The following is a 14,333-nucleotide window of genomic DNA, read 5'->3' on the forward strand; positions in this document are numbered from 1 at the left end:
GCTCCAACATGGCGGATGCGTCGGCCTCTCCGGTTATAGGGGTTTTAGTATAAGCAAAACATAATTTAAAGTGTGTAAATTGTTACCAGCATTTTGAGGATAGGGATTAACTGCAATAAAAAAGTGTAAGGGACAGAAATTGCATAAGACAAAAATACTACAGCCAAACTTCCACGTGGTTAAAAGCTGAAGCTTTATGTGTCAAACAGTACCTGATATTGCTGCTATTTTTTTCGATGTAAGGGAGTCAGCTCAATGATTTACCTTTGTTAAGCAATCATCTATACATATAATAAAATAAGATGTTTGTGTGTGTGTGTGTGTGGCGCGCATCCCGGGAAAATTGTAAGGCCTAGAAAGATGAAATTTGGTATACAGGTGTAGTTTTTGCTGAAGTTGTGCACCTCGGGCTTCGATTTTTGATATTTTAATTAGAAAAAAGTTATTTAATGTTTTATGTGATTTTTAGCATTTTTTAGTACTTTTAACCTCACAGACCCCGAACCAATCGCGCCAAACAATTATTTTTTGTACTATAGGGTCGGAAATTTAATTTTAAATATGATGAACAAAAAAATTTTGAAAATAGAGCAATTTTTGTATTTTTTATAAATTTTTGAAAAAACCTTTATTTTGCATTTTTTTCTGGGTTTTTTATTTTTCTAATATCATCCTGCGAGAAGTATCAAAGCCTCATTTCTAAAATTTAAGTTTGTAATAGTAAAAACATTTCGCCCTCTTCAGAAGAAAAAAGTTCTTAAAAATACGCAATAGTTTTTTTTTTAAATTTTTTTTAATGCTGAACACATCATGTCTTTCCACGCATCAGTCGAAAAAAAACCTTCTTCAATCTTCTATGGCTCTGACGTCACTACTTGGATTTCGATTCTATATTTACGACGGAATCTTAATCGCAAACAATGTTAATCTTTTTTTTTTTTACTCCTAGCTTACTTCTAATTTTATGACGTGATGACCACGTGTTTTTCCGGCAGCGCTTGCTTTTTTTCTTTCCTTTTTTTTTGTTTTATTTAGGGATTGCATTTATTTCTTTTTTCATTTGCCCCCCCCCCCCCCCAAGTTGGACGTTTTGTTGTATCTATATTACGTTACATTTCATAGTTGTGCGCATTTAAGTCACTAAAAACAGCGAGATTTTTTCTTTCTTTGTCTTTTACTTTACTTTGTTACCTTTGGCACACTACGGGGAATTTTGGAGATAACTTTTTTTTTTTGCTCTACTTAAATAGAAAAGCGGTTTTTTGAGTGATCTTTGTTTTTATTAGGAAATGAGCTGGGAGGTTAAAATAAATAGAGATGGATAAGAAATTTTAGAGATAGATCGTAAAGGTAGATAGCCGCCGAAGGCGTCAATCTTGGCGTAAAAATGTGAATGGCACAAAAAAAAGATAGAGATGGATTGATTAATATTGCTGCCAAATTTATTTAAACAGCCGCCAAAGGCGGCAAACTTGAATTAAAATAGTAAATGACAAGTTAGCCAAACAGCCGCCGTAGGTGGCTGCTTGCATAGAAAGGTGAATGGCGTAAGAAGGCGAACCAGCTGGTCGCCGCAGGCGGCTAGTTCATAATATAGTATTTTTGAAGTTTCATTCGTGTATACTTCAGCACCATAAGCATTGCGTTTTAGCTTGGAGTGATTGGCATCTTGGGCCGAGTCTAGAGACTTTCTTCAATGATAGTGTTTGAGTGTCACCAAACAACAGTCGATGCTTCATCAACTGTTGCTTTGTGACACTCAAACACCATGCTTCATGTCGTGTATATCTACACGGAAAAATTTGAAACAGGAGAATATTCTTGTTAGCACGATTTTTTTTTTATTATTTAAACGGCTATATTCTGTTACACTTTTTATCGCATAGACACCAAAAAACATTGTAACAGGGAGATGTCGCTACTAATACTGCATCGCCAAAACTGCCACATGTGGCTGGTTTATTGACTAATGATCATAGTATGCAGAGATTCATTGAAATATTTTTAAATTTTCTCCTAAGCAAGATATTCATACCAATAAACAGACAGGAAAAATCTTGATGGGTTTTAGTACTCGGCCTAATCCATGTTTTAACTCTTAGATAATGTAAAACAAGTCATATACTCGTACATACGATACAAACACGAACATACAAAACAAGGAAGGTAACTGCATTTTGAATGATGGCGGATATCGATATACACCAGGAAAAAGTTTCCTGAAATGTTACACTAAAACGTTCTGCCATCGATGTTACCAGTACGTTTTACCATAGCATTTTATTTATGGTGGAAAAACAAGACATTGGTTAGTTACACCAAAACAAAAATAAGTTTCAAGCAGTGGGGGGGGGGGGGGGGTGAAGCTGCTTTCTCATTGTTTGCAACACGTCGTACGACTCCATTTACGTAATGGAGTTACAGGAAAATATGAAATATATGCTTTATGTATTGATTGGCGCTGAAATCGTTTACTGTTCTGGTACAATTTACTGCAAAGATTTTTTTGAACAGTAAAAATTCCATTTTACAGTAATATTGACCTTAAAATGTTACTGATTTATTATCAGTGTAGCTAGCCTTACTGTAACAAATAAGTCATTTATAGATGACTAACGGAACACATTACCACTAGTGCAACATATTAAGAATTTGACTAGTGTGTAAGATATTTTACGACAGTAAATTAATGTTACATATCTGGATGATATCATTTTCAAACATCAATGAAAAATTGGATGTGTTAGTGTAAACAATTAGAAAGCATATTTTTGTTAGATGGTTCAGATCAAATGCTAGTTCTGATCTATGATGCATACGATCTAAGAAACAATTTGAAAAAGGGGCAGTTTTAAGGTAGAAATAGCTTGAGTAATTGATTATTGTTGAATTCAACACGTTTCGTTTAACAGTTGCAATCTGGAGAATGATTTTAGGCGAATTCTGTCTAATTTCTAGCCTACCTTGGAAATATTAGCAATATTTACCATTATTAGGCTCTGACGGATTGTGTCAGCTGTTGTGCATTTCATTATTTTTCTCCTTTTATGGAAATATTTCGGAAATTACCTAGTTTTCACATTTTATTGTCAAATATAAATTCACATTCATAATCACACTTGTTTGTATCTTTTTATTTATTATGCGTTAATTATTTTTTGCATTGCTTCTAATATATTTTCAATTTATGTTTCTCAGGTGGATAAAAATTATGTAAAGTTTCAGATTGAAGAAATTCAAAACAAGTAAGAACATTTAATTTTCTGAATGAATTCCTGAAATTTTTTTTATTGATAAAGGCTTAAACGCTTGAATTTAGATATATTTTGGTCATTAAAAGAGTGTAATAATAAAAAAACAAGTATAGAGAAGCTAAAACAAGACGTGATAGCATTTAACAAGCGTGCATGAGGATAATGGACAACCTGGAGTCCTGAATATTGTTCCTAAGCATGAATATAAAGGTGCCGTCAAGTCTTGTTTAAGGTTATCTGTATTTATCTGTATCTGAATATTTATGTATCATGTTGTTTTTATTAGTACTGAACATACAAACTTATTTTGGAGTTTAAAATTATTTGAAGTAAACTCAGTTTCCCATGCGGTTAAGTTTACAATTCGGTATAACGAAGTTACTTTCAAAAATAAATAAATAAATAAATAAAATAAATAAATATTTTTACAATGAAAGATAGTTCAATGGTGTATGTGTGCACTTTTTTTAAAATCAAAATTAATTGAGGGAGAAAAATCTGTTTAAAAGAAAAATGTTTCCAGACCTCGGATATATTTAAAACAAAAGTTTAAAAAATGTATAAAATTTCTAAAAGTTAAAAAGATTTGAGGCAGTGAAAAGCGAAGGGCAAAGGATATGTCAGCGTGGGTAAGTAAAATATCTGAAGTTCAAAACGTAGACATATCTTTTTATTAAACTTTTTCTAAATCGTACACCATAGCAGCACCTTCCGTTATTAGAAATATCACATCATTCTCCAAAATGGATCAGAGTTTGTACTCTGCCAAATATACTGTCTCCATTTGTTAAAAGTGTTGGCACTTAATCCCCCCCCCCTTACTCAATTGTTTTTACTGCCTTAATAACAAGAACATAATGAGTTTTATTTCGGTTCAAATATATGCATGAAACACAAAAAATGTTCAACATTTCGTGCCCCTTTTTATTCCACCTTAAATACCATAAAAACATGATATAAAGTTTAAAAAGAAAAAAAAAATATGTAATAACACCGTTTAATTGTACAAATTGTAGAAAATAACAAAATTACATGCAACAGTTTATGTTTTGGGAAAGTTTTTTCAACTAGAAGCAAAATAAGAGAATAATCGTTTTAGAGTTCGAATTATTTCATTTTTAACTGTTGTTGTATTTTGGTTTTAACTTCTATGTGGTTTTTGCAAGTCAGTTGAAGAGTTTCGGCGAATTTTTAAAATCAACTTGCTATTCTAAGGTCACATTTAAAAAATGGGTGGATACAGAACACCATTTTAGGGAGGGTCATGCTGAAGAATAACCCCCCTCCCTCTGAACGAACCTACGGTTTTGGGTACAAAAGAATTCTGAAATTGCTTGAGGGTCAGTAAAAAGAACCAAATCAGGGTTCTAAATTGGAGATAAACGTTGCAAATTAATTTCATAAGCAATGAAATAAAGTAGTAGTTCAAATATTTACTTTCAAAAATAATGAATCGAAAAGATACTGTAATCGTTTGCATTTTATGCATAAATTGTTTAACACAATGTCGATGAATAAATACTTTCATGACCGTTTAGGGGGGCGGGGGGTGCATGACACCCCTTGTATCCGCCACTGAGTTAAAACTTGGGATTTTTGAGCACACATTTAAATTTAAAGTGCGTACTTTATTTATTTTAAAGTTTCTTTAAGTGGTACTGAGTAATAACTTCTCTTTTTCTTAGGTTTCAAAAGCATTTAGATTCAGGTCTGTTGGAAGTTATTGCTCCTCCCGAAGGTTATTATCCTGATTTCAAAAATTTGCGCAATACTTTAGGAGATCCTGTGGAAAGAGTCCGGTAAATGCTTTCCCTTTTTGTTTTTGTCACTGCTTTGTTATTTAATTACCTTTTGATAAACAATATCATTATCACCTGAAATAAAAAATGATAATGCCAAAATTGTATCTTTTTTAAATATTTTTTCATTGTTTTCAAAATGCTTCTCATACATGAATATGCTCAAATATTTGAAAATTATAAAAGTAAAAATTAACAATTAACACCACACATTTGGAAGGGGAAAAAACTTATATTATAAAATCAAAAATTACGCATGACTCATAAATAGGAGATAAATCTTGTTTCTTATACTTTATAACGTCGACTTTATATAATCCTTTTTCTCGCGAAAACAATATCCAGCACATAACATATAGCATCCAGCATCATGTCTCTGGCATTCATTTGGATATTAACGTCTTGAATTCAAAGAATGTTTGCGATAAATGCCATTAATAGAAACAAGAAACCCAATAGGTGGGGTCCCAACGCAGCTCATGATTGTGAAAACCATAATTTGAATTCAAGATCTCAAAATTCATTTTTTTTTTTGTTTATTTTTCTTCCTTTTTTCTCCTATTTTATCTTTTGATTCAATATCATATATAACTTACTAACAATCATTTCAAAAATATGCAGGAAATTTTTGGAAATTAGCCAAATAACATAAATTAATTTCAAACATTAAAATAGAGTGATTAAATTTTAATTTGTAAGGAAAATTTAAATATCTCGGTTCATTTTATATTAAATAGCCATAATGTTTACCATATCTATGCATGCTAATATAAATGCTTCACATCATTGAACATATCATAAAATGGCACGTTACATTTTACGTCCTAGAGTTGTATTAACTAATGTTTTACTACCAATTTTTAGATGGCGTACAAAGCAAAATTTAGATTATGCATATCTGATGATGTATGCTCAAGCAAAAGGCACCTTTTACGTCCAGGTAAGTAAGATTTTGCATCATCTTTTTCATCGTTAGGGTATTAAAATGATTTGAGAAATTAAATCTTAAAAACTGTACTTCATAACAATATATGCAGTTACAATAGCACAATTTACGTACAGTGTAAATCGAAAAAATCTAGACCCAAGATTTTTATTTATTTTACTTTTGATGTCCTGCAAAGTGTGTTCCGAATTCTCATTTTTTTTTTTTTTTTTTGCTTGATCTATTAGATTGCCTTTATGATTTTAAAGGTGCATTAATGTTTACTTTTGTTATGAAGCATAAAATCACAAAATATTATCAATAATTCACTCTAAACATAATATATATTTGGAAAATATTAGAGTGACAGGAAAGTAAACAAGTTTTTTTTTTTCAAAGAAATATATTTGTTAAAGTTTTTATTTTTAATCAGCGATGTAACTACCCTCGTTATCAATAGCCATTTGCCATCTAGAATGCATTTTTTCAACCCCGCATACATGGAAATTAATTGTTTCTTGGAGACAAATATCTGGCGATTGCACTTTAGGTACCAGCCAAAATTTGAAATTTATCTCTTTTGGGAAGTGTTTTAGTGATCGGAAGAGAAATTGGATGGTGCAAACTGTATTGAGAATATTTTCACTACTATCAGCAGAAAAAGATTGATCCAAATTTGGCCTGAAATTTTACGATGCAATTCCACACTGCTCAAGGCGAAACCTTAAAAAAATAATGAGCCATGGTGGACTGCCTTCACCAAACATACTCACCTGATATTTCACTATCTGGTTTTCCATGTTTCCGATCTATGTGTGACGAAATAATATGACATTTTGTCCGATAGTCAAAATGCCATCTCCAGATATTTTGCTGGATATCTTACTAATTTCTACGTATCCGGGATTACAATTTGCTCACTACACGGTAAAAGGTTGTGGATAACGAAGGTAGTTATAGTGTTGATGAAAAGCAAAAACTTTCAAATAGTTATTTTGTGTAAAAAATAACATAGCTTTACGGTTTCCTTAAGTAAATGACATGTTCAAAAACGAAAAAAAAAAAGCAACAAACTATTGTCACCTCTAATTGTGGATTTAAAACTGTTAACGGAATTCGATATCACACAGAAAACATTTATCACACGTATTATTAAGTTAAATGTAGTTTGTACTTGCACAATGCTCATGACTCACCTGTTTGTCTTTAAAACATATTTTTGTCAATTTTTTGCTTTAACGTCTGTTCTGCAAGATCATTTTATGCACTTCTACAATATAAGTTTAGCTAACTGTTGTTATTATTATACGAATTCCATAAATACTTCTTTTAGTGATTCTGACATATGATAAATTCTACCAAAAAAAAAAAAAACTACAATACAAAAACTCTGAAAGATGAAGATCAATACTTTAAAAAAACTCGATTCAGTGGGGTTGAAATTAAAAAATAACTTTGTGGGTTTAGCTTCAACCGCATTTTTTTTTCGAGTTTAGAATAAATATGAAAGAAATACGAGAGTCGTCTGAATGATCATTTATCCTGGCATTTAAAGAATATCGAATTTAAAGAAAGTATTTTTATATATTCATTGCCCATTAAGATCCTCCTATTCTTCCAAATTGATTTCCATATTATTATGCATTATTCAGCTGGAAGATGATATCTTGACGAAGCCGCATTACTTGACTATCATGAAAAACTTTGCCTTCAAGAAGTTAAGGGAGAACAGAGAATGGATCATTCTGGATTTTTGCCAACTGGGTTTTATAGGTAAGCCTCTCTCCCTCATATCTTCTCTCTCTCTCCCTGACTCTGTCTCTCTCTTCGTCTTCTTTCCACAAAATCCCTCAGTGATGCTGAGCCGGAATTATCGATCTGGGGGGAGTATAAAATGCTCCTTTCCGATTCCCTGCTTCAAATTATACCCATTTTAGATGGAAGAGAGGAAAGGGATTTTCTAGTACGATTGGTCTATTGTCCTCTTCACTTAGGGCCCGTTTGTTTGGGGTTTGATGTCCCAATACTGAATAATGTCAATTTAACAAGGATTGATTTTTGCTCTGCACTTTTGATTCAGGAACCGGCGATGATTTCTCAATCGACGACAAACTCGTCTCTGGTTTAATAAAGAGTGTATTGTGTTTCTGGTGAAGAGTATTTTCTTAGGAACTAGAAGAGTTGTATGATTTTGATCATCCAGATATTTTGTTAGAATTGAGCAATTTCTAAAAAAATACAAATGTTGAATGTTCCAGTTTTATAAGCATGCGAGTCTTAGATGAAAGCAAATAAAAGTGCTGCATTGAAAATACATTTTAGTACTGCTTCTGTAATGGGTTTAAATAAAAACTTTTGTCATCATTTAGATTGAAATTAAAATAATATTTTTAATTGGACACAATAGTTATCTTTTACATTTGAACATTTCTTTTGGCATACGAAAGTAATTTTATATCAGATTTTAGGCATTCAAGTGTCTTACATTTTCTAGATATGTATGGCTAAAAAGTAGTATTTTTCAATTTTACATTATTACAAACAGATAATGTACATCTTCGGTGATTTGTCGTAAATGCTTACTTGTCTGATCTAAAGGGACAAAACTGCTGTGATGCCAAATTACAACCTCATGAGAAACAAGAATGTGAACATATTTCAGTTGAAAAAACCTCTGACACATAAAATGAAAGAAAAATATTAACAACTTAAGAACTCTTTGAAAGCAAAAAACAAACACAATAATAATGTTACAATAAAGCAAGTAAGCAAATGAGACTTTCATAAGAAAATTTGTACCGCTATACTAAACTAGCGTAAGACCAGAAATGGTGATTTCCGGGTGATTACGGCATTCTATGAAGAATATTTTTTCGCATTGAGCAACGGAATTCAACAAAAAAATGATTTTTCATAATTATTGTCAGTATTACAAGAACGCGAGCGTGTACCAGACAAAGAAGTACTCACTCTCCCATGAACAGTGGTGATAGTGTGATACACGTTTGTCTGGCGTAGAGGTACAGAAAGGAAAAAATAGTCGAGCCCGCTTAATGGAATATCGGATAATAGAATATCCCGCTTAATATAATAAAATTCCAATGTACTACACCGTTGATGTGTGTTATTTTTATCCCGGATAATGGAATATTCCGCTTATTAGAATAATTTTTCCTGGCCAATTGCTTATTCCATTAAGCGGGCTCGACTGTATTAATTTACATTTTTCTCCTTCATATTCTCCAGCGATGTTTGATTTCAATCCAATTTATTTGAAAACGCAGAAAATCTTCAAAATATACTCGGAAAATATATTTTGTTTTTTTTTTCTTTAGAAAAATATAGGGATCAAATGCATTTCTCAAATAAAACGTTACAATTGAGTTATACAAAACGTTGACAGATAGGAAAGCAATATAGAAAAGATGATTTCATTATTTGTAAATAGACTTGTGGATATCAAACAAAAAACCTCTGAGGTTTTTTTTTCTTAAAATAAAATTTAAAATTTGAAGAATATATACCAGTTTTTCACTTTTACTTCTTGTTCCAAAAGTGATATAAACAGGTGAATGTTTGACTTCTTATGGCTTTTTTTCTCTTTTTTAAATTTTCTATATTCATTTTGAAGAAGAGTTCTTGATTTTTCTTAATGATATATGTATGTGATAGGTAACTAAAATGAATCTGCTTTTGTATTATATATGAAGTCGCATTTATTCCCCACAATTGACACAGTGAAAGCGAAGGGATTTAAGCAGATTTTTTACAGTTTCTTCTAAAACTCGTTTGAATTTCAGATCTTGAATAGGCTTTCGTCGTGTTTTTTTTTTTTTTTTAAATCTTCCCGTATAGTAGCACCAACCAGAACTACTAGTACCATCCCTCGCCCTAAAACAAGGGAAAGGTTCGCATACCATTTGTACTGATTGTCTACAAATCTTCAAAGTTGGCACTTACATCCCTTTGCCCTACTGCCTCGATTGTAACATTTAAAAAATAATTTTACCACGGATATTATTGAAGCTTTTTAATGACGTCATTAAAACTGTTTGACATATACAATCTTTTAATGTATTTTTTTAGGTAATAAAAATAGGGCTATTACGTCAACACAAATTGCATTTTATGTTACATTTTTCAGTTTTTTTAATGGTTTATTGCTTTACCAAAGCCACTTTTTCAGGCAGTGATGGATATGGATATACGAAAGGCGTTAAATTAATTACTGGGTGGGAAATTAAGATCAAATACCTGAAAAAAATATTAGCATAGAGTATAATGAATGCTAAGCAGATACATGATTACTTGAGTAACATATTTATCTAAAAGCTAAAGTATATGCGCCTTTGAAATAAAATATATGGCATTCATATGAATATAATGTTTCTCCTGATCCTCTATAATGATTATGCTTTTTTTTTTCATTTGTGTTTTATAATTTATTCCTTGGCGAATCCATTTGCGTGAGTGTGACACTCACGCAAATGGACACGGAAATTAAAAAATTGGTTTGAATTATAATGTATTAAAATCTAAGAAACTATAACATTTGTAGAAACAGAATAAAGAATTAATAGCTAGAACTATAGAGCAATAACCCTAATAATAAGAACTAATAACATTTCTATATAAAGAGTACTTGAAAAATAAGGATGTGTACGTGGTGTGGGCGCGGACGTACAATCACGACTGCAGCACTAACAAAACATTATTTATTTCATACAAGAAATCTTTTTAAAAAATTGATACTTCATATTATGTTACAGAATGGTTCCATTCTTTCAAATATAGAGTATGATATTAATAAGTATAAGTTAAGAACAAAATAGTACCAGAAGAGTGCTTAAAATTTGAGAAAAGCATGTTTCAAAGTATTTCTGAATAACATATGGGGACAACTAGTTCACTAGAGAAACGCACAAGTTTCTTTACAGTCTAAAATTTTCCAAAAACAAGTCTTTTAACTTACAAATCCATAAAAACACTTGTATGTATAATTGAAATAAACCATTTCGTCAGTAAAAAAATGCACAGATTATTTGTTGGAACTATCAATACAGTTCTTTCTTTTTTTAAAATATATTTACGATGATAAAACAGTTAATCAAAATCATTAAAAATCTATACAAAAAATGAAATAAAATAAACAAATATCTAAACTATGCAAAGTATCATTTTCTGTACATTAAATAGTTTTTAGTACTAAAAACGCAAATTTGATTTTGCAGTAAGGCATAGTAAGTAATAAAATGAAAAAAAAAATATAAATTTAAAAAAAAAAAAAAAACACTTCGCGCATGAAGAAGCAAGAGCATTTTAAAATGCCAAAAAGTCATAAAATTAATTTTAAGCTTCGTTAATGAGATCATTTCTTCCTAATTAGACTCGAAAGATGAAAAAAAAATGTTAAAATTAAGTAAGTGCTGTTGTACTTTTCTGCTGAAACTTGATTTCTCATTGTTCAAAGAAATATGAAATGTAAGATTTTTTTTAGTAATTTAGGATTTTCAGTTTAGAATTTCTCACTGAAGTTCTCTAAACTTAACTTTTTTTATTAAAACGCGTAGACTTTTTTTTTTAATTATTATTATGGAAACACTATTCAAATTACTTTATTTTTAATCATTAATTATAAAGCTTAAAAAAATGTTGTTGTTTTTTTTCTTAAATAATAAAGTCTTACATAAAATATTTTTTGAGATGTTTACCTTTACTGGATGAAATGAATTGCTTACTGTATCATTATTGTTTTCGTATAAAATGATGTTCGAAAATTAATCCGGTCTAATTTATGAATTCTTTAGTTTTATCGTTATCAATATCTGCTGTTAAGTATATTCACTACAAAAAAAATCTGCTATTTGCCAAAACGGAATCAAAGGGCAAAAATGTAAAAGTTTTTTTTTTTAAATTCATCGCTAGAATTTATATAGATATATGTAAAAATTTGTTTATAAATTGAAAATAGCGAAAGATAAAAACTTCAAATAATTGAGATTTATCCGATCATCTGCTTCAATTGAATCAAGAGAAAGGCTTACACGATGCAACCAGCAATGAAAACCTAATAATGTGATTAATCTTTCAGTGTCTATTTACTTATGCACTAAAACTATCGAAAATCATCTCGGAGCATTCTATTCAATCTTGAATATTCATGCCTTGCCTTCAATATTCGAGTTGAACCGGACCATTGTTTCGGTCACTCGTCTGGTTTGTGCTAATTCTGTATTAGCTACCAGTTTGTTTGGCACTCTTGGCTTTCTTAAGAGGTTTTCCACCTCCAGCTCAGTCACTCCTATGCCGGGCTGATGAGTGCTAATAAGCACGAAACTGCAGTCCTCGGCTGGAACTGACTTAGCTGGCGGTGTATTTCATGCATCTTGGAGCGTTTAGCGCAAAAATTGAACAGTCGCAAGTTTTTGCGTAGGTTCACTTTCACTCCAAATTTCATCAAACTCGTATCATACTTCTTCAGACTTGGCTGTCGCAACCAGGGCTATGGAGTCCGAGTCGAAGAGTCGGAGTTGGACTGATTTTGGGGTAAAGGAGTCGGAGTCGTTAGAAAACATGCCGACTCCGGGCTTCTTTTTTTCTTTCCTTTTCACTGACTCTCCTTGCATTTTTTAAAAACTGACTACCGATTGGTTCGATTACATGTATAAAAAGATACTAATGAGAAAATAACTGTAATTTTGGCAATCATCTAGCTTGAGTGCTTACCGAACTTTCTGTAGCCGTCCCCTTGTTTGCTTGCTTTTTAACTTAACTAATAGCAACTGTCAGCAAACGGTTTTGTTGCCCAACATTTTCAAGTAATCACTTTCGAATAAAAATCGAAATATAGTGTTTTTTTCGATCTCAGTTATAAAATAGTAAAAGAAACGTAACAAATTAGTAAGTCGAGGCCTGTAGCTAAGGTTGAAACGTTTAAGGGTGATCGGAAAATTCAAAGAAGTTCTGGCACGAAAGCACGAATCCAAAAGATTCGATGAAATAATCTATTTTTTTTTCTTTATTAAGACTATTTCTGTAAGCTTGCTTCTCACTAAAAAGTATGGAATAAAATAAGTGTAAATGATTTCTTGGTTACAACACTCAATAATAGCAGTTAATCTTAAAATCTTCACATTAAGGTTACTTCTAAAGCAGCCAATAAAATTTAAATTAAAAATTTAGCGAAGAAGAAATATAGGTATAGTACTAGCTATTCGTAGAAATTTGTATACCGCCGCATTTTGTGTAAAATTAGCTCCTGACGTATATGTGCCCTATTTTCGTTGAAATTTTATTGATGATTTGTTAAACATTAAAAGGGGGCAAATTACAGATAATCCTTTTCAAATTTTTTAAAAGGGATTTTTAAGTCATCTCACTTTTTAACTCGTAACTATTGGAAAATTTTATTTTGAAATTGAGTTTTAACGTTGTATGCGTCTTGTATTGACAAGAAAAAACAAAATGCGAAATTTTCATAAAAAGAAATTAATATTTCAAACTCTGTTTAGAGATTTTCCCTTTTCCCTAAAGGGAGAGAGGGAGTAAGAAAAATACAATTAAAAAAAATTAAAAAATCCGGAGTCGAAGTCGAAATCGAGCGCTTCAAAAATCCAGGAGTCGGAGTCGGGATCGGAGTCGGCCATTTTCCTTCCGACTCCGCAGCCCTGGTCGCAACTACCCCCTCTCCTCCCCAAAGCTGTTGAAGCATAAATGTAACCAACTCTTGTACCCTTTAAGCCCTCTAAGCTGTATCTGTGGAAAGAATATTCTTCTATAATCCGTTCATTACTTCCTGAAATATAGCAGTCAGAAATAACGAAAAAACGTTCGAGTGCTCTTCTAAAACTTAAGATATCGGCCCCAAAAATTAAATTAGCAGATGCACCCTCTAGGGATTACCTATGAACCAATTTGATTTGATTCTCCTCGCTACTTCCTGAGATATAGAAGTCAATTATAACGGAGAAAGGTTCAATAGCATCAGCCCTTGGAAGACTTTGCGCCAAAATTTAATAGGCCCCAATTTATATGGTGTTACATATATGTATCAAAGTTAGATCAATTTCATGCAGCAGTTTTTGGTCTAGAGTGACGAGCGGCCACAAAATCGGTCGCATATACACAGACTAGTGTGATCACAAAAAAAATAATTTTCGAATTTCAGCAACAACCGATTAAAGGTGCCAATAGACTAGAACAAGTGACGTAGTACGTTTTATCTCGATCGGAAGACGTTGCCTCACTGACGGGCCTCATTGATGGTAAAAATAAAAATTAAAAAAAAAAAACACATTGTGCACAAAATTTGGTTAACTATTGCTTAGCCATAGTATCGAACGGAGAGGGAAGCAA

The 14,333-nt window shown here is 31.6% G+C and overlaps 1 protein-coding gene across 1 annotated transcript in view; it reads left to right on the forward strand.

Moving 5' to 3' along the window:
* The window catches only part of LOC129216586 (alpha-1,3-mannosyl-glycoprotein 4-beta-N-acetylglucosaminyltransferase A-like), a 105,345-nt gene that overhangs the window by 49,702 nt on the left and 41,310 nt on the right, over nt 1–14,333 (forward strand). The window contains exons 4-7 of the mRNA XM_054850801.1: nt 3,199–3,245; nt 4,940–5,053; nt 5,918–5,993; nt 7,631–7,751. Of these exons, the coding sequence (XP_054706776.1) occupies nt 3,199–3,245; nt 4,940–5,053; nt 5,918–5,993; nt 7,631–7,751 (358 nt within the window). The remainder of the gene's footprint in view (nt 1–3,198; nt 3,246–4,939; nt 5,054–5,917; nt 5,994–7,630; nt 7,752–14,333) is intronic.

This window comes from Uloborus diversus, chromosome 2 (assembly GCF_026930045.1).
Source record: "Uloborus diversus isolate 005 chromosome 2, Udiv.v.3.1, whole genome shotgun sequence".
Lineage (NCBI taxonomy): Eukaryota > Metazoa > Arthropoda > Arachnida > Araneae > Uloboridae > Uloborus > Uloborus diversus.